The following is a 19997-nucleotide window of genomic DNA, read 5'->3' as shown; positions in this document are numbered from 1 at the left end:
GCATCAAAACATATCTGGCCCAGCAACCTAAGTGACTAAAATGGAAGTGTGGCAAATCATAACAGAGATAACGTAATGGAAACAGAACAAATAAAGGGGAGGATATTTACTTGTGCATCCTGGTTTTGGACTTGGAACAGACGGACCCATTAGTCAATGTAGAAACCTGTCACGACATTACAGCTAAATCAATGGCACAAGAGAAGGAACTGCTGCTGACTCTCCCACACTGCTCAGGGACTTCTCCATGCAAGCCAATATCATCGACTCAGGAGGCAGCAGGACGGACAAGATGCGTGCCTGTTAACAATCACTGTCAATATTGTAGATGTGATGAGGTAGACTAGTATGTGATTATACTGACTAGGATGTGATGAGGTAGATTGGAATGCAATATGATGATATGGAATGCAATATGATGAGACACACTGATGCACATGTTAGACGAGGAAGAGACAAATTAGAATTTGATGAGATATAGTAAACCGCAAAAAGGTAGACTAGGATGTGATGAGATAGATTAAATCTGTTATTATAGACTAAAAATCAGATAGATCAGAATAAAATGTGATGACAGATATTAGAAATTAATGAGGTGGACTAACGTTGAATGAGGTAGACTAGAATCTAAAGGCATGCAGTACAATCTTGTGCGGTAGAATCTGATGAAATAGATGTCATCTTTTATGTCAGCATCTGCAGTTTTCAGAGGCACAAGACCAACTGGTTATATAATATTGAAAGATCAATGTGGCAGGCATCTATGAGATTAGATAAATAAACCAAGAAAACTGATAATTACTGTCTAAATCAGTGACATTATCATCATCATTAAATATCTAAAAGCATCATTCCTAATGGGGACTTGAGGGAAACTGCTTCACTGTAAATGTGTTAATCCACAAATTGCTGTAGCAGCATTCATACTTATCATATAAAGACTAGGAAAAAGAAAGATTTGACCCTTCTCCACAAACTTTCAACAAGATTTTAGTGCAATTTTCTGCAGTTTGGTACCCAGCTCATGGTTAACACTGAGATCTCCTATGAAATATTGGAGTGGGAACCCATTCCCTTAGCCAAGAGTCCTGCTGCAGAGAGCTGGGCTGATTGTTACCAGAGGGAATTTGTCTGACATCCAATCTAAAGTTAATCAAACAGCAATCACAAGAAACATACTGCACACACACACACACGCACGCACGCACGCACGCACGCACACACACACACACACACACACACACACACATATATATATAGATGTACATTTCTATTGTGGAACTGTAGAATTGTCTTCTTTGGCCTACATTTCCATATGGTGTTAAGGACAGGAGGAAAGCCCCTCTTCTCCACACCTCACTGCTTAAGGAAGGAATATCTTATCTCACAAATGCAGAGAGGGAGAAAATTAGAAAGGGGGAAAGATGGATGGTTGAGGGTAATGATGAGTGGTTTGCAGGAGAAGGACATAAGGGATTTATACAGAGATTGGGCATGAATGAACTGCAGCAACAGAAGGAGAAAGAATTTTTAATCACGGTGCAAGCATGCCTGATGCTATGACGTCATTCCAGAATGGTCTCCTGGTAACTGTTGTCAGGGGCAACCAGCCTTCTCTGCAGACAGCATAGACACACAGAGTGTGACAGCGTGGTTGAGATTTGACCATGGTTAAATTGCATGATTGCTATGTCTGTTTGGCATGAACATCTTTTCACGCTAAATCTAGATTAATCTAATATCATCATAATTGAACCAAAACAATGATTCATGAAAAAAACCCATTTCAATTTCAATGCAGGCTTTTAAGTGTAACACCCTGATTTTGTATACAAGCACAGACATGTGCAGAAACTGACCTATTTCTGTGTTTCTGACACATGCTGTGTAGCCACACACATATGCCTGAAGCATGGATGCACACTCCTGCATGAACTACAGCAGCTCTGAGCTGTTGCCCACTCACACACTGCCCTCTACTGCTAAACCCCACACAGAGAACCTGCAAGTGCTTCTTCTATTCAGTCAATACATGAGACAGAGCATGAGAATTTAAAATTACAACAGCAATACAGGGGATAATAAACTGATTAATATATTGTTTGCCAAAATTTGATCTTCTCCAGCCGTCAGTGGAGAAGATACAATATTAGGACAGACAATGAAAACACTGACTTTAATCCATGATTGTCACGTTTTTAAAGTCTTTCTTACTGGAACATTATTCATTTATTATTTGCATTTCTTATTCATTGCTACCAGCTTTGATCTTTGATGTGACTGTAATTGAATTCTTGTCTGAGAGTATGTAGCATTAACATGCATCTATTAACATGTCACTCAGGTGATGTTGTCTCATCTCAGGTGAAATTACTTTCCTGTTTCAGCATGTGATTTCAAGAATGACGATACAAAACCAGGGACAGTAAATCGTGCTATTAACCGGTTTTCATTGATAATCACACACATGGAAAACAGAGGAATGTCTATTATCATTGCTAAAACTGCTGTTAACCAACTGCGTTAGTGTTCATGATATTCCTGATGCAGCAGCAGATCCTTTCATTTGCACTTAAAAATCTCATTAGTCACCACAGTCATAATTCAGAATAAAATATAATTATATGACAAGAGCTTAAATTATATAGGGTAAAAAAGACTGGGGAAAAGAAAGAAAAATGGACTCTTTTTTATTTCTTAAAAATAAAAGTGCAAGGCTATTTTGGCCTCGCACAATAAACGGTGTTAAGTGATGCTGTGATTTACATAGTAATAGAAGCGTTGCTATCAAAACCAGATACCAGAACGAGATATTTCCATAGCAACAAAAATGGGGTTGTAAATTTAAATGTATTATTTCATCTTTACTGAAATATGAAGCTAAAAATGAGGGTGCAATTTTTACTGAGAATTGGACAAGCCAATCATGTTCCCATATTCTGATTTGTAGCCTAGTGTGTCTCAACAACACGTCAGATGTGATAACGAATATACAGATAATGCAATTTATATGACAACTGCAGTTTTGAAAATATTTCCTATAATGTTTACCACTCCTTTTAGGCAAAATCAATTTGCAGTATTTGGTTATATTGGATGTGGATATGATATACTAGATGGGCTGTCAGGTTATTTGTCTGCAGGGTAATATGTTACACAGAGGGGATTAGTGGTGATAAGCTCTTGTAATATTTAAAATCAACAGCAATGATATCAGTTATATCAGACTATTACCTGAATAACCTGTGTGTGTGTGTGTGTGTGTGTGTGTGTGTGTGTGTGTGTGTGTGTGTGTGTGTGTGTGTGTGCGTGAGAGAGAGAGAGAGAGAGAGAGAGAGAGAGAGAGAGAGAGAGAGAGAGAGAGAGAGAGAGAGAGAGAGAGAGAGAGAGAGAGTTTGATAATGAGTGTGTGAGTATGATGGTGTGTGTAAGAGTAAGATTGAATTATGTCCTAAACGGCCCCTCATATGTTATCATTTACAGTCACAGGCTCCACTTCCTTGCTGCTTTCCTGACCTCATACCAGCAGGCCAGCGGGGGTTGCATGATTTAACGAAGCAGCTGTGCTCTGACCACGTGATGACATGGAATCCAAAGGCCGAGAATAAGAAACAACTTCAAGTTACCCACTGCCTCCAGCCTAATATGTGGAACATCATCCACAGCACAGATAAGCACAAGATACAATTTCCGAATCAAAAGTGGGCTATGTCCGGTTCTAATTCTGCAGACTTTAGCTCCCTCTAGAGGTAAGGAATGAAAGCTACAATAGGCAATTTTCTCTTTTCTCCTGCTCCAGCTGCCCTTCAGTCATCCTCCCTCTCCCAACAGTCCACCATTAAATGTCTGGTGGCAGTAACGTCATTCTTTCTGGGAACTGGTCACACTCAGCCGTCACGTTGAAATAAGGAACAATCATGCAACTATTATAATAATAACAAAATTGTCACTTTTAATCAATGAAATTAATCTCTAGTGTTCTGTATTCTCGTATCAGTTTCCTATGGTCATTTTATGTTTCTCTGCATTGCATAACATTGTAGATTTATGATCTGGGATCTATTTTTTAACATGAAAATTGAAAGTAAATGTTACAATAATCAAGATTTACTCTACTATATATACGGTACTTTGGGTGCTTTCCACTTCTCTGAATTTTTTGTTCTTATAACATTTGAACAAATAAATGTGACAGTGTTTTTGGTGAGCAGATTTCACAATCCACTATCCGTCAAACGTCATGATGCAGATCATTTCAAGCAAAATATGGACGGACGGATGGACAGACAGACAGATATATATCCTGTTCTGTGTGGAGTTTGAATGTTCTCCCCATGTCTGCATGGGTTTTCTCCGGATGCCCGTAGTGACCAAAGTGGTATAGAAAACAAATGAATGAAGGAATAAATAAATAACAAAGAAAAGATCAGCTTTTGTAGGGTAAGAATCTCTTAATGACCTTGAAGTTGCAGCTATATTCATTAATTTGTCAATTCCTGAATTGAGCTTTAGATCTTTACAAAAAGCTCCACAGGATGGCAGCTGTTGCTGGGACAACCAAGGTCAGAGTGTCAGTGAAAGAGAGAAACTGAAAGAATAAAGTCAGCCACAGGACTGAATGCTGTGTTGATTCAAGTAACACCATGTTACATTTTTCACAGGTTCAGTAAAAGAAATATCAATGGTGAAATGCTTTATTCATTTCAAGTATTAGTGGATTTTGCAGTGTAATATAATGTGAGATTTATCAAGTGGAGACAGAAGATGACACATTGTATAAAACAAGCAGTTCAAAACTCAGCATCCTTCTACCAATATATTCACTATCTCTCCTCTGGACATGTCCAAACCATCTCAGTCTGGCCTCTCTGACTTTATCTCCAAAACCTCCAACATGTGCTGTCCCTCTGATGTACTCATTCATGATCCTATCCATCCTGGTCACTCCCAGAGAGAACCTCAGCATCTTCATCTCTGCTACCTCCAGCTCTAGAATAAAATAAACTACAGTGAATATAACCAGTAGAGCGGGTTGTCCAATGTTCCTAAGATCAGCGGTTCGATTCCTGCTCCCGCCCAAAAAAAAACAACAACCAAAAAAAACACTCGGAGTGTGAGCTGACACCTCCCACTGTCAGCTCACCTCCAGAGTACTGCCAAGGCACCCTTGAGTAAGATGAAGTCCCCCTTTAAAAGTTGCTCATTTGGGGCGCTCCACAAAGGGGCTGCCTGCCACTCTACCTCTCCCTTCATGCCGACAGGCCCCGTTGTGTGTGCGTGTGCTACAGGGGCCTAACTAACATGTATGCATGCATTTGAAGTACATTATTTACTAACTAGAGTGGGCTCTTAATTTCCCTTTGTGGATTAGAGCAGTATATAAAATTAAAAACAAAAAGAAAATGTGTTCCCATAATGTTTTGCGAAACAGAATTTTTTTTTCCAACTTTGTTTTTCAATTGTGTGTTCAGAACACAGACATTGTATGTGTATTTCACTTGTGTGTCTTTGAAGTTTCAAATTCAAACAAATAATAGTGGTTTACAGCTAAGCCAAATGGATGGTGGAACACTTGTTCAAAAGGTAAGTGAGGGATTAAAACTCACTTGCTGCAGTCATACTGTGTGTTAACAGGACAGATTTTCAGTGTGACAAGGACCTGTTCTCCGTAGATTTCCTCCATATGGAGGACAATCAGACCTCATGCGGCCTGTGTCAAACAGTGTGAAAAGTCAGGCATACACTCTGTGGACCAAAATTATACCGACATACACACATTAAGACCTTCACAGCATACAGTATTCACACAAAGAAAGGGTAGAGAAAGTGAAATTATAAGCAGAGAGATTGGTCGTCCTACCAAGACATCTGCTCAGTCCCAGAGACAGATGGTGAGCCAATCAGGCCACCTAGTGAGTCTGCAACTCCCCACCTCCCATGCCGTTCTTCTGCCCCTCCCCTAAACCTGCATCCTGGCACACAAAACAGGTGACATGTTGCAAATGTGACACTGCCAATGCCCTGCAACATAATTTGCATATTCACCAAATTACAAAGAACCATCATCGTTTGGTAGAAGACAAATAACTTGAATCCGATGCAACCCTCTTTTATGTCTACTTCACCAAAAGTCCAAAATAATTCACATCATAGATTAAAAACAGTCCCACAAAGCTGAAGATAACATGAACCAAATTAGCTTTATTTTTCTTTTAAATGCAAAGTACATTTCTGCAATACACCACATCCAGAGGTTCACCTCAGATTCGGATCGATTTAACTGGAACACACTGAGCTTATTGTCTTTCGATGCTGCACCACCAAACAGAGAGTACCCATTTATCTACCCTGAAATGTTTATTTCCATGTCAGGTTGACCTTCTAAAGGGGACAGCTGGCAGATAAATGTGGTATGTGTGCAATGTCTTGCAAAACACCTAAAATAAGATGGAAATCTTTTAAATCAGGACTTTCACTGAGCTGCATCGCTCTGTCAGCACTGTGTAATTGCACTATTCAGCAGGTCATGTGCACACGTGTATATCTAGTGTGTAAATGTAGCAGGCTGGTGTGGGCGGTAAAGAAACAAAAACATATTTCCTTCTCAGCCCGCTATTCTTTCATTGAAATACTCCGAGTCTTACTGTGATTGCAAAAACACATCTCAGTCCGCATTTGTGATTTATCATTTATAATTAGGCAGCTGAGTTTCATTTGAGTAGCGTCCATGAATGTCAATGCACCTGCAGATGCAGTCAGAGTAGAGCTGGAAGGAGACAGATTGCAGATTGCATTTGGGGTTCAGAGGACGGGTAACATCACGGTTTCATTAACCTTTTTCTCTCATTAACAATGAAAGATAAACTCAGTTAACTTGACTCACTGCTCGTTGTAAATTAGATGCGAAGAGACATACTCCAAAGACAGGCTGTGGCATGCATTAACTTGCAGGAAATGTATGCACTGTGTCTGTGCACACAGCTAATGCTTAATATATTCACACCTGAGACTCCTGTTACACACACACACATACACACACACACACAAATGGCCACAGCTGAGCGAGCAGATACTCTGGTGGAGTCAATTAGAACTGAGGTACCTTCACCTCTGCAGCTCATCAATAGTCTTTAAACAGCCTGCAAAGTAAACAGTCTCTCTTACACTCCACTCTTTCTTTCTTTCTTTCTTTCTCTTTCTTTCTCTTTCTTTCTCTCTCTCTCTCTCTCTCTCTCTCTCTCTCTCTCTCTCTCTCTCTCTCTGTACACATTTACACATGTGGTCAGACAAGAGAACACTTTCTTGCTCTTACAGTTCCTCTTGCTTCACCTCCATCCTCTGTGTCTCTGAATTCTCTTAATTACTTTTCCACAAATTACCCAAATAACACTAAGTTTACCACCAAAGAAAGATTCCCCATATGATGACCCTTTAACCTGTAGTCATTCCAATCAATGCTGTGATCTTAAGACAACATTTAATACTGAAAACCAGTGAATAAAGGTTCCAATCCACAGAGTCATAACTGTGCCCATGACTCTGTGAACTCAGCGATTGATTTTACCTTGAACATCTAAGTTATATAAACGGTAGAGATATACATTAAATTAATTGGTAATGTAACACAAGGTTGCAACTATTAGCAAGGTGAGAAGGGTCATCATCTCTGCAGCTCTATAAATAAGTTAAAATAAACTTTTATGAACCCTATACTGAAGAAATTCTCATTTTACAACAGGTGCAGAAACAAAGTGTGCAAAAAAACAATGGATCTAGAAAAGCAATAGACCACAAGACAGAAGACACATGAAGCTACCACAGTCGGGGGTGGTTCCTTGTACAGGGCATGCATTTTGCCAGTCCAGCCTAGCTTATTGTTTAGGTTAACACCCAGTAACTTATAGTTCTCCATTGCTTTGATGTCCTAACCCTAGCCGGTGATGGGTATTGTCTTCCTGAAATCAATCACCAACTCCTTCATCTTGCTGGCACTGATGTGAAGCTGATGAGCTTGCACGAGCTGACAACATAATTAATGACCTCCCTGTATTCCAATTTGGTCCCCTAAGCAACACATCCAATGATGGTTGTGTGTACTTTGTTCATTTAAACACACTGCGTATGTTTAAAATTCAGTGCATTTTCCTGCAGTGTGGTTCAGTGGACTCTCACAAAAGCTTCAGTCAAATAATTTCACTGTGTGCTGACAGTCCTCCTGTAGACAAAACAGCTAAGGGCCAACAATGATTTTACATTATAGGTTTCTTAGACATAGTGCAGTCTAGAGACTCATCAGGACAATGACATTAAAAACACAAGTCAAGCAGTACAGGGATGATATTTCAATTCTTTTGAAATTTATACTTTTATTCCTTCTTGTCTGTGTAGGTTGATATCTGCGAAAGGTGATGTCGCAGTCCCCCCCCCCCCCGTTCAGAGATGTCTTCTCCACTTTGACATGGATGGCTTCTTTCACTCCTCTCTCAAACCATCTGTTTTCCCTGCCCAAGAACTGAACATCATTGAAGAGCCAGACTGGTTTCAACTACGGTCGTTGAAATGTGAACAGTACTGACCACACCCCACAGGGTTAATAAGTTGGCACAAGACCAACCACATTCAGAACTGAAGAAGCCTCTTGGATGAGAGACGAAACATTTTCAAGAAACTTTCTTAAAGTCCAGTGGATTGACTTAAACAGCTTTGGTTCTTCCCTTCTTCTTTTAAATATGCTGCCCTTTCATTTAACATTTTTGCTGTTACCTACACACCAAACTTCTAACCATGACCATTTTTGCACGACAACACAAAGTCACAAAAAACAGCAGAAGAACATAGCTGATATGTGGGAAGTGGGAATAGCATTTTTTCACTGTAATAAGTAGAAGTGTTTCTGTGCTCTGTAGCAGCATCAGAGTGTTCCAGCTGTAGCTAGCTGACATCAGCAGAAGCAGAACCGAGAATCACTCAAGCATGAGTGTTCTGCAGTCAGCCTGCAGCTTTAGCTGGAAAAAATATTACTTTAGTTTTTTGTATTCTGGATGAATGGCCACTGTACAAATAATCAAACAAAAAAATTGCAAAGGAAAGTAAGTTGTGAAGTAAGAACAAGAACACAAAGTGGAGCATCAGTAAGAAAAAAAGAATAAAAAGAAATAGCAGTAATGAAATGCAATCAGTGCTTGTACTTTTAATTAATATCAGTCACTCATAAGAATCTATACCGGCTTATTATTTCAGTAGGAAAAGTACTTGGCAGTCTGGCTGACAGTCACACAAACATACAGATGTCAGGCTTCTTAGAAATTAAACTTGGACTCATAGGACTTGTTGATGTTAGAATAAAGACATTTGAAATAAGAAATGGAAATTTTCTCCAATATCTGCAAATAAAGAAGACAATCACAAGAAGTATTCCAAAGCTTCAGCCAACCTTATCTCTACCTGATTTACAGCTACCTGAACTCACCAAATACATTATAAAGCTGTCCCCACAATTTAAGAAAAATCTCTCAAAAATATATAGTTCACTCTCAAAAACTGGCTCTGTACACCAACCAACCACTGCCGCCCCTGAGTGGTGTGATAGCTTTGGGCTTCTGGCTGGCCCCTGTGCCTTTAGGTGAGCCTGGTGGGGCGGACTATGCATCGCCTTCCTTCCCCCCTGTGGTGCCGTGGTGGTGCATCTCTGGGTTGTTGTTGTCGTAGGGGAGTTTCATTGCTTGGACCGGTTGCCGGTTGGTCCTTGATCGATGGTCATCGATTGCGTTGATGATCACGGGATGCCTGTGGCCAGGCTGGGGCCCTGGTGGTCATGGCCATGCTGGGTTGTGGGCTCAGGCTGATTGGCCGGTTGTGAATCCGCTCCCCCGTACGGCCCTGTCCATGCGGGCCGGGCCCACAACAGATTGCCTCCTAATGTTCACCTTACATATCTCACGCTGCACTGTACATAGGTACTTGTAGGCACATATAGGGACAACTCAGTTGGGGCTTAAGGAACGTGTGGGGGTGGGGGCAGTGGGCTCGGTTGTGGGGCGGATTGCAGTGCTCTAGGGAGCTGCATCCTCCCCATATACACCTCACTTGTCCCACCCTCCTCCTTCCAATTTTACAACACACACTGGCACTTTGGAGGGGGCCCTGCAATGTTTTGAGGAGTCTGCTGGGCGGCTTGGCTTCTCTCCCTTGGACCTTGCCTCCTGATTAGCTTTGGGTGATTCGCTGCTCAACTGCTGGCCTGTCAGGCTTGGCGGGGCTGGTCGCCTCGGTAATATGTGTCTGGCCGCTACTGTTGACCGGGGTCAGTGGTTGGTGGCTCGTGGTCTGTTTATTTTGGTGTGCGCTGGGGTGTTGGCTGACGTCAGCTTCGGTATCGCAATGAACCTGGGCTCCAGTGGGAGAGCTGGCTGCAGTGAGCCTCTGATGGTGCCTGGCATGGGCTGGCTGTGGTGGCCGATGGTGTGTAGGGGCTGATCACCTCTGGTTGACTTGGCTACATGGGTGGTGACGCTGGGAGGCCTTGTAGCCCGCTGGAGATCTCTGCTGTATCTGGTGGATTGGTGTGGCCCCTATCTCTGGTCTGTCAAGGCTTGCGGGATGCGGGACGGGCATGTGGGGGCGCGAGACCCTATACTTGGGTTGGGGGGGCTATGGAGGGGGGTAGGTCACGTGTCGCTCGGTCCCTGCGGCTGGCCCTGTGGGCTGCAGAGGGCCTTCCTGTCTCCTGGGGATGGGAAATTGTGACCACTGGGCGTGTCTTGGGTGCCCTGGCGGAGGCAGCTGCTGCCTCCTCTTGGTCTCTTGGGCTATGTGGTTCTTGGCGCCCCTGGTGGCTCTTCAGGTGATGGCTTCTGGATGCTCCTGGCTGCCTAGGGTTAGGGGTACTCTGCTAGCCTGGCCCCGCTTGGTTCTGGTAGCCTCTCTGGGTGTTGGTTTCATCACACATGCATGTTGATTCAGGGTTTGACAGCTTTTGTCAGATCTAATTGTTGAGAACCATTGGGTCTCGTCTCTTCAGACATTACCATCTCATGCCCTCTCTCTTCCCACTGCACTGTTTTCCTTTGGTGGCCTGTTCTATACTGTCAGGATCTCCACCAATCTGGTGTTTTATAACATTACGTATTCAGGTGTAACTTGTGAGATATAATAGAACAGCTCAAACCTCTTCCACTCTAACAGCACTGCCTGTCTATCCACTACCTTGTTTGTGGAGAGTTCAATGAAATTTTATTTGTTTCTCCTCCTATGTCATTGTTGTGGGCAGAAATCAATTCTGTTGCTGTGATGTCATTCTGCTCACCCTCCCCCATATTGCTCATCCTCCTTTATTTCTACTCTGGCTGCCCTGTCATTACATGGATGATCTCAGGCATGTAAAAACGAATAAAAAAAGGATTACATTGATAATCAGGCACCTGTGTTTTCATACTTTTATTCAGGTTGGACTTATCAGACAAATACACACATACAAACATACTCAGTATGGCACAACAAAGATCAGTAAGTAATCTAGTTATTGCTGAATGAACCTTCTCACTCAATCAGACTGAGTCATCTGGTCTCCATGACAGGATTATTGAATTAAGAACAATAATAAGGCGACATGGATACAAACTTGAACAACTGGTTGAGGCTTTGTTTTGGGTTTCCTTCTCTTTCTGTTGGCTTTCTGCAGAATGTGTCGCCAAGAATTAAATAAATGCTTCTATGATCAGGTCATTGATGTGGTGTCACACTGACCAGAGTGTGAACTGCACATTTCCCTCCTCATAGACGCAGGACTTAATTTGGAAAGTATGCTATGATGTCATCTGCAAGACAGTTTTTTCATGCTGGAAACTGACAGAGGACATCTAACATGTAGGCTACTGTTTCACAGAGGAACAGTGATGCTGTGAACTGCTGTTCTCACTCAGCATGCAGAGCAATAGCCCCCAGCAATATGAAGATAATCCACTTATGTGTGTGTGAAGATACCAAGTTGCCCTGGTTTATCTCAGTTGTATTTTTGGGACCTGGTGTAACAGATAGCAGAATATATGTCAATCAGCTGGCCCTGCATTTAGAAAACAAGGCCGCCCCTGATACACAGAATCTGCAGATCTGCAAAAACAGAACAAGATGAGCCAGAGGGGTAGGTTTCAATAAAGTGGGAGCTGATGTTTTGGCAGCTTCATTCCCCTCCTTAACACTTTATCAGCTTGTTTGAATTTTTAATAAATCCAGGCTTATTAGAAATTAAACCTCATGACTGAAGCCTGTGAGAGGCTGTTCGTACTCATTGCTGTTAATTGCCGATGTGTTTGTCAAAAGGCACTGATTTAAAGCATCTTTTTTATTAGAGACAAACAAATCAAAGTTGGAGAAACATTACATCCTTGGCAGACATAATAAATAAATTTTCATCTTGAAGATTACTCTTCAAGAAAGCCCTCTAGATGGGAGCTAATCAGCTCAATGAAGAGTACAGCGGGAAAGATTATAGCTGCCCCAGTTTAGCACAAATGAACCCACGGTACGCAAACTGGTTTAAACCAAAAGACGTTCCAGTCTTGTGCGGTAGTCACAAATTCCAGTTTAGGTGCAGGACAAAGCTGTGTGTCAAATCCCTTTGATAGAGATCTCAGGAGCAAAGCTATTGGTGCCTCATTGAGATCAAACGATATCATCTAGTTTGTGATGTGTTCCAATATCAGATGACAGCATGTCTCCATGTCTTAGCTTGAGACAGATTTGTTATTGATTCACTGATCTCTACTAAAACAGAAACCCATCAAACCAGGCAAATGGATGGAATGGAAGGATAGAGATGTTATGTCACTGAAATACAATTACAAAATGTGATAAAACCAGCCTGCTTTTCATCATTTATTCTTCTGCATTTGTACAGGTCGTAATTTCCCTTATCACATTCTCTTCCTTGTGTTGTATTTCATTGACTTTACCCATTTATAACACTATCAGTCAATACTTTCAACATTGTAGTACGGTCTCTAAGACAAGGTAAAAATAGTTTATATATCTGAGTCATTGTTTGTGCCAGTCACATTAGTTCCAGACTACCAACGTCCAACTAAGACACAGTTTACTGCATTTTTTTATTTTCATGAACCATGATGTATGCATGAAAACAGGAAAACTTGCCTGTAAATGTAATGTAAATAAATTAGATAGCTGTAGATGTCAGTTGCACTGTCAGTGTCAGTTCATTAAAGCAACTCCTGTAATAAGATAATCACTTATTCACCTGAAATATTAATACACACAGAGGCAGGATCCATAATCAATATTCCTTTTCACAACCCACACACACACATAGAACCTATTAATAATTGAGATAGGTCCAAGCTCTGAACATGTCAGCATGAATAAAGATGCAATGACTTTTGTGAACACATCCCTGACCTCTAAAATTTCGTTTCATCTGTATTTTTCAGCATATTTTTCATGGAAGTCAACATGGAAAAGATTTAAATCCTGTTATTTGTTAGTTATGATAACAAAACATCTGAATAAAAAAAGAAATCTCTTTCAACAACAAAATCACAAGAGCCACCAGAGTCTAGGTTCAAATGTGTTGCTTACTGGAGAGCTGAGGGTGTGACTCTTGGCAGATGGGGAGCTATAATATAAAAGGGAGGAGCGGCCAAAAAATTCATCCTGCCAAGATCTCTTTGCCTTTAATGCTGCTGATCCAGTGAACTCATGAACCAAATCCCACAAGGACTGGTTAATTTGGTGGAAACACTGGTTAAAATAATTATTGCAGTGGACCACTTTCTGTGGAAATAAAAGCCCACTTTCACTTCTGCCTCATTTTCGCATTGATTCCCTCTCCTCTTATCCCCTCCCTCATCACTCACTCTTCCTTTTCCACCGTTGTCCCTCTGGGCTGTTTGTCATCTGATGCACTCCTCTCCCACCCCAGCGCTTTTACGGCTACCTCCTACTCAAGAGGGGTGCATAACCTATCGCCATAGTAACAGACAACCATGACAGGTGGAGATAGCAGGTAGTGCAGTGATGCATGACTCCTCCTGGGACTGCAGAATGCCAACACTATAGAATGAGAATGAGCAGAACAAACTCTCTTATACAAAGTCATCTTGTGTATGGTGAGAACCTTCAATTCATTGAAGCTTATCATAAGAGTGCTGCATACCTTATCTGTATTCTACACATGCTGCAGAGCCACACTGTCTTTGTTTCACTGTGCGGCTGGACAGAGGAGACAGACGACTTCATTGAATTACAGCATGTTGCATCCTCCTACTGGGTCATTCCGCATGTCCGGAGGCCAACCTTGTTTCATGTCAGTAAGGCGCTGCATTCTACTCTAATAAGATCCCACTATGATGGGGTGCTGCTCTCCTGTAATGTGTAATTGAACTGATTTAGATCTGATTTAGATATGACTTCCTGTCTAACGCACAAGCACAAACTGATCCCCTCAGAAGCTTATTCACATACACTGCAGACACACCTCATGTATGATATATTAAATGACATCCTTCTACAACACACACAGCCAGAATGTTTAACCCCACACCTCCCACGGCTACCATAGTAGCCTAGTAACATATTTTATGCAAGAGATTTTCCCCACAATTGATTCCTGTCTCTGAACACGTGGAAACATGAGACTTGACCTGAGTTGAATGCATAAAACACATATTTAGTTTGGGGAAGTGGTTCTTTAGCCCCAGTAGGAAGTTTTCAGATGATAGTTAGCTTGTAGTAAAGGGGAGGAGCAAGAAGCACCTAACCTATTCAGATCACAACTCATCTCACGCTTTAGTGTCATCATGAGCGTTTGTCATGCAGACATAGTGACAAGAAAAAACCCCAATGGATAATCAGAGAAACAAAGACAGACAGTATAGAGTCACTCACCATAAGCAAACACACAGCTGATTCGGGCATGAGTTGGACAGCCATGATGGGATCCACCTATAGCTTCTTGTAAAAATCAGTGTTGGTTTTTTCCTGTATGGAATCACCTCCTTTTATTCGTTTTCTTCCCTTCCCTTATTCTTCGAACAGGAAGTAAATTTACCTTGTCCAGATTGTGTTTTGAGTGCCTCCAAAGTGTGTGTCCTTAACCACGTCTGTCCCTCAGTCCATTTTGCAGGAAGCCTCTGTTTTCTGATTGTAATGTCTCAATCCCTGGAGACCCCTCAGTCTCTCTCCTAACTGAGTGAAGAGCAGCCCTCCTTCCAGCTCTTTGATCAGAGAGCAGAGCAACCCCCACCTCCCCACCTTCACTTTTAAAACACTCCCTGCAGACCCCAGACCCCACGCCTCCCCCAAAACCCTGTGACTCTGGCTCTTTTTGCTAAACGCTCTCCACCCGTGGCTGCTGTCCTTTAACTCCTTCTTTCGATCTCCTCTCCTTTAACATAAAGCACATACTCCTGTGCCGTCACTCTTTCAGTCTTTTTCCTGGGGTTGTCTTGCCGTTGCAACACAAGGTGTAACCAGCATCAGTGATGCTCTCCAATCTCAAGCAATCCTCCAGTGGGATGGAAAAGACAGACGCTCACCTTAACAATCAATGGAAGCATCCAATGCAGAGAGATCCCCTTAAGATCAAACCTTGCCTTAAAATAAAATCAACATGAGAAAAGGGTAAAAAGGGAATCAAAAAAATTTATTATTTCCAAGGGACAGAGGTTTTAGGCATAAGAGCTAGGAGGAAAGAGATGTAGTGTAAAAAGCAGTCACTGGTAAGAGAGGTCCACGCCATGTAGAGCATAAATGAAAGTGGGTGGGGAAGAGGGAGGGGAGAGAGAGATGGAAATGCAGTGAGAGAGAGAGCAGACCGCACCTATCAATGCCAGCTGAAAGAGCAAGGCAGCATCGGATGCAAGTGAACACACCTCATCTCGCTAAATGATGTCAGTGTACTTCTGCACACAGGATTTAGGATGCATTATTTGGCATTAAATATTTTGAAAGAACAAATTCACATTATGGTTTTAATCTGAGGTATATACAGATTAAGACAAATAGAGAGAAATACAGCAGCAAAGAAGACAGTCATTCATCACACAGCTACATCACAAACTACAATGTAAATACAAGACTTATTTCCTATAAATCACTCTCAACATTAAAAACAATCTGGAATCTGATGCAGATTGAATTTTGGTTTGCGTGTCTTTTATCAGCGGTAAGCAGACTCTTTGTTCTTTCCATTATAACTCCTTTAACTGTGAATTCTTTATAGCACTTAATGTGCAAGTAAAAATGTCTGAATGCATTTTTTATCCAATTTACATATCAACAGAAGTAGCATTTGTCTTTGTTCTCCATCATTACATCCCTCGAAGCGCTGATGTATTGTAATTGTCAGTGTTTGTGTGTCCGTCCGTCCACCAAATAGCTTCACAACCTTTGCAGATAGAAAGATGAAATAAAAAGCATATTACTCAGATGGCAAATGGGATGAAAATGAGACGAGGACCTTGACCTTGAGAAGACTAGGTCAAGGTCAGCACTCACGTGATACCATAAGTGCATTCTATTGGCTGACGGCATCCGGAAATGCGCTACGTTCTGTGAGTCTTGGAATTTCATGAGACACAAAAGTGCTCTAAACAGTCGATAGAGTGTGGGAAAAGGTAATACAGATAGAAGGTGAAGGTATCAGTATGGTGAAGGTTCATAAACGTTTAATTTACCGTAAATATTAAGATAAATAGTTTGTCACTCTATTGCTAAATTCGTTAATCGCATGTGGTTCCTGGACTACATTAACCACGAGGAAAGACGGTGCACTGTATAACTTTTTAGGTACACATCTCTGAAACCTGATGACATATAATTGCAAAACAAAAAGCAACATTTCAGGAAGCCAGAGGCACAAAAATGTGTAGGTCAGGGTAAAATTGTTGAATTCAGGGGTGTCGCAGGATGTTGCAGTCTTTGACTGCCTTGTTCAAATTGCCATAATTCTTTGTGAATTCGTCCGTGCTTTATCAGGAGACACTCTGTACAGGAGGGGTCATGATCAAACTACTTTTATGTATCAGCCTAAAACATCGGAAAGGCTTGGTAAGAGAAAATAGGAAATGCAGCAAACACTTCCGTCAAACACTCTCAGTTGTTGCCCAACTTCATTTCAGTCAGTTTCTTCAGTTTTCCTCCCTTCATCTGCAGCACAGAGAGCGAACAGGAGCTTGTTTTACAATATTTTTGTGTGCACAGCTCTTGAATCTGAGTGGTGAGTAGAAATTTGCTACTGAATTTAAAAATGAAAGAGAACCACTGGGTTAATGTTAACAAAAAATACAGTCAGGGTACAAAATTCAGTCTTTCTCTCATGACAACATATTTGAAAGGTGAGCAGTAATTACAATGCCGTATATAAAACAAATTCATAACAAGTCACTGAACAACTATATCTATGTTTTGAATCTTTTTTTTTTTCATAATTATCTCTCAAGAGATATTCTACCTGAGTTTTGCAGGAGATGGCGCTGCAGAGCAGTAAGATTGACACAGTTGGAAATGAGAGCTTAGACGAATGGAGGCCAGTTGGCTCTGGAGGATATGGTCGTGTTTACAAGGCCAGGCATAAGGGCTGGGGTTTTGATGTGGCGATAAAAATTCTTCATGTTGATGATAGGTAAATGTAGAAATATATTAAATTTTCTTTTAAGTATTTATTTTCATCCATATAAGTTCAAGAGCTGTTATAGCAGCTGTATCTGATTTTTGAAGGATCTTCATGACTACAGAGAAGGTACTGTGGGAAGAAGTTAAACACATGGAAAAGGCTTCTTGTGAATTTGTGGTGAGGGTCTATGGAATTTATCAGGGATGTCCCACAGTTGAAGAAACACACATGCGACAGGGAATAATAATGGAGTTCATGGGAAGAGGATCAGTTGAGTTCCTCCTCAAGGAACTGTGTGGCCCTCCACCATGGCCCCTGGCCTTTCGTTTGGCCCATCAAGTGGCTCTAGGCATGAACTTTCTTCATTCAAGGAACCTAATGCACCATGACTTAAAGCCAAGTAACATCCTGCTGACAGATGAACTTCACGTCAAGGTGGCAACAACTTAAAATCTCACATTTGCATTTCAAGTTGATTTAGTTTCCTGTTTATTTAAGGCTCTCTCTCACACTGCAGCTAGCAGACTTTGGTCTGTCCAGGGTTGCCACCAGTGCACTGAGCAGCATCAGAGAAACAACACAAGCGACTGGAGGGTCATGGAAATACATGCCACCTGAGGCTTTTGAGGCATCTTACGAACCAGTCCGTGCTTTTGACAGATACAGGTGCATTTCATGACAAGAAAACTTATAAATAGTAACAGTACTATATATATAATAAGGCATTTCGCTGGATAAACACAATACTCAAACAATCATATCTATCTTGGTCAGCTACGGTATTCTGCTCTGGTCCATTCTTACTGGTAAAGAGCCCTATCCAGGTGAGAATAGTTTTATCTCATCATAATCTGCCCCATGGGCAGATGTGTTAGTGTGTTTTGTGATGCCTGTTTTGTCTTTAATAGTGGCTGATTATAATCTTGTGGCACTGAGGATCCCAAAGGGGGACAGACCTCCATTTGATGACATTAATGTGAAGGAGGCAGAGGGCTTGAAAGAGCTGGTTGACCTCATGAAGAGGTGCTGGGAAAAGACTGCTTCAAACAGACCCACCTTCACAAGTAGGTATTTGGTTAAAGGATACAAAGCCTCATCACAATATTAGAATATTTTAAACTATGCTAGTATGCTATGCTAACTGTTGAAATATCTGCAATCACATTTTTTATTGACATTTGTCTTCTTTCCTTCAATGGTGGGTATTTTTCCATAAATTTTAAAATATTCCACTAATAAATGTGATGCTTAAGGGATAAACATCAACACAGATTCTGATGTGCCCTTTCACTTCCCTTCATGCAAAACAAATATTGCATCACATGAGACAATTTCAAGTCTTCCTCTCACCATATAACTGTACTGAATCAACATTTTACTTGGTTTCTGTTCCAGAGTGTCTTGCAGTCACAGAGAATGTGTTCTCAAAACACAAGACTGGGATTCGTGATGCCGTCCATAACGTGTTGAAAAAACTGGTACAACATATAAACTTCATTTAAAAAATGAAATATGGTGCTGATTTATAGCAATTCATCATTTGATTATAACTGGCTTAGTTTTCTTTGACTGTAGGATTTACCTGCCATTCATCAAGATGAGAAAACAAGTGTGGAATTCAATTTACCTCTTCAGACACCAGGTAGATGTCAGTTATCAAACAACGGATGTCAGTCGTGTTTATTGACCCAGCACTGTCACAAGTGATTCATCTCTTGAAAGTTGTTCTTTACATTATATTGTTCAATCAATATAACTAGATGAGTTTTTAAAATATTTTTAGACGAGCCAGCATTAAAAGGTTTGGAGAATCTTAAGAGATTTCCAGAAGCTCAGAGGTCTTCAGAACAGGTATGGTGAAGGAACTCTGATATCTGCTTCACAGAATGCTAAAAACAAATTCAATGGTTTTATTTAATATGGAAATTTCATTTAGATCAAGAGCTGAATATATAGTTCACAGTTGGACTTAACATTACCAAAGGAAACACTGATCAAAGTGATATGTTAGAGAATAATTGTTACATGTAATGATAGTTTATTACTGCACAATTCATTTATTAAATCTAATATTTAATGGGAATGAGCTTACAAGCCAGTGTTTAAACTGAACAATAGATCTCTAAAACTAATACACTGAATCTACTAATTCCACTAACTGATCTAATTTCCATTGACAGTATTTTCCTGAAGAAATGAGTGACATGGATAAAGGTGAATATTATGGGCTAAGGTTGATGTGCTAATGTTGTCTTGGATATAAATTAAAAATATTTTTTGTTCACATTTCCAAAGTGCTGTTGAAAAAAGTCAAGATTTTGACTGGTTTAAATAATCATCTAAAAATTAACTTTGGTTTCCTCTACATGTT

General features: G+C 40.9%; 1 protein-coding gene across 1 annotated transcript; it reads left to right on the top strand.

Annotated features, from left to right (window-relative positions):
- Nucleotides 1-17159: 17159 nt before the first annotated feature.
- LOC137593831 (ankyrin repeat and protein kinase domain-containing protein 1-like) lies at nt 17160-19701 on the top strand. Its single transcript, XM_068312875.1, has 9 exons — nt 17160-17230; nt 17454-17635; nt 17731-18061; nt 18144-18292; nt 18401-18450; nt 18535-18690; nt 19022-19104; nt 19202-19268; nt 19410-19701. Exons 2-9 carry the CDS (start codon nt 17481-17483, stop codon nt 19484-19486), a joined length of 1068 nt encoding a protein of 355 aa, XP_068168976.1. The 5' UTR covers nt 17160-17230; nt 17454-17480; the 3' UTR covers nt 19487-19701.
- The last annotated feature ends 296 nt before the right edge of the window (nt 19702-19997 follow it).

This window comes from Antennarius striatus, chromosome 4, assembly GCF_040054535.1.
Source record: "Antennarius striatus isolate MH-2024 chromosome 4, ASM4005453v1, whole genome shotgun sequence".
Lineage (NCBI taxonomy): Eukaryota > Metazoa > Chordata > Actinopteri > Lophiiformes > Antennariidae > Antennarius > Antennarius striatus.
This window is presented reverse-complemented; position numbering and strand designations above follow the sequence as displayed.

Excerpts from the sequence above, each read along its gene's own strand:
- LOC137593831 (XM_068312875.1), top strand. The coding sequence starts at position 17,481 with ATGGCGCTGCAGAGCAGTAAGATTGACACAGTTGGAAATGAGAGCTTA. Across the intron at positions 18,451-18,534 it reads TGGTAAAGAGCCCTATCCAG|TGGCTGATTATAATCTTGTG; the intron begins GTGAGAATAGTT and ends TGTCTTTAATAG. Across the intron at positions 18,691-19,021 it reads AAACAGACCCACCTTCACAA|AGTGTCTTGCAGTCACAGAG; the intron begins GTAGGTATTTGG and ends TTTCTGTTCCAG.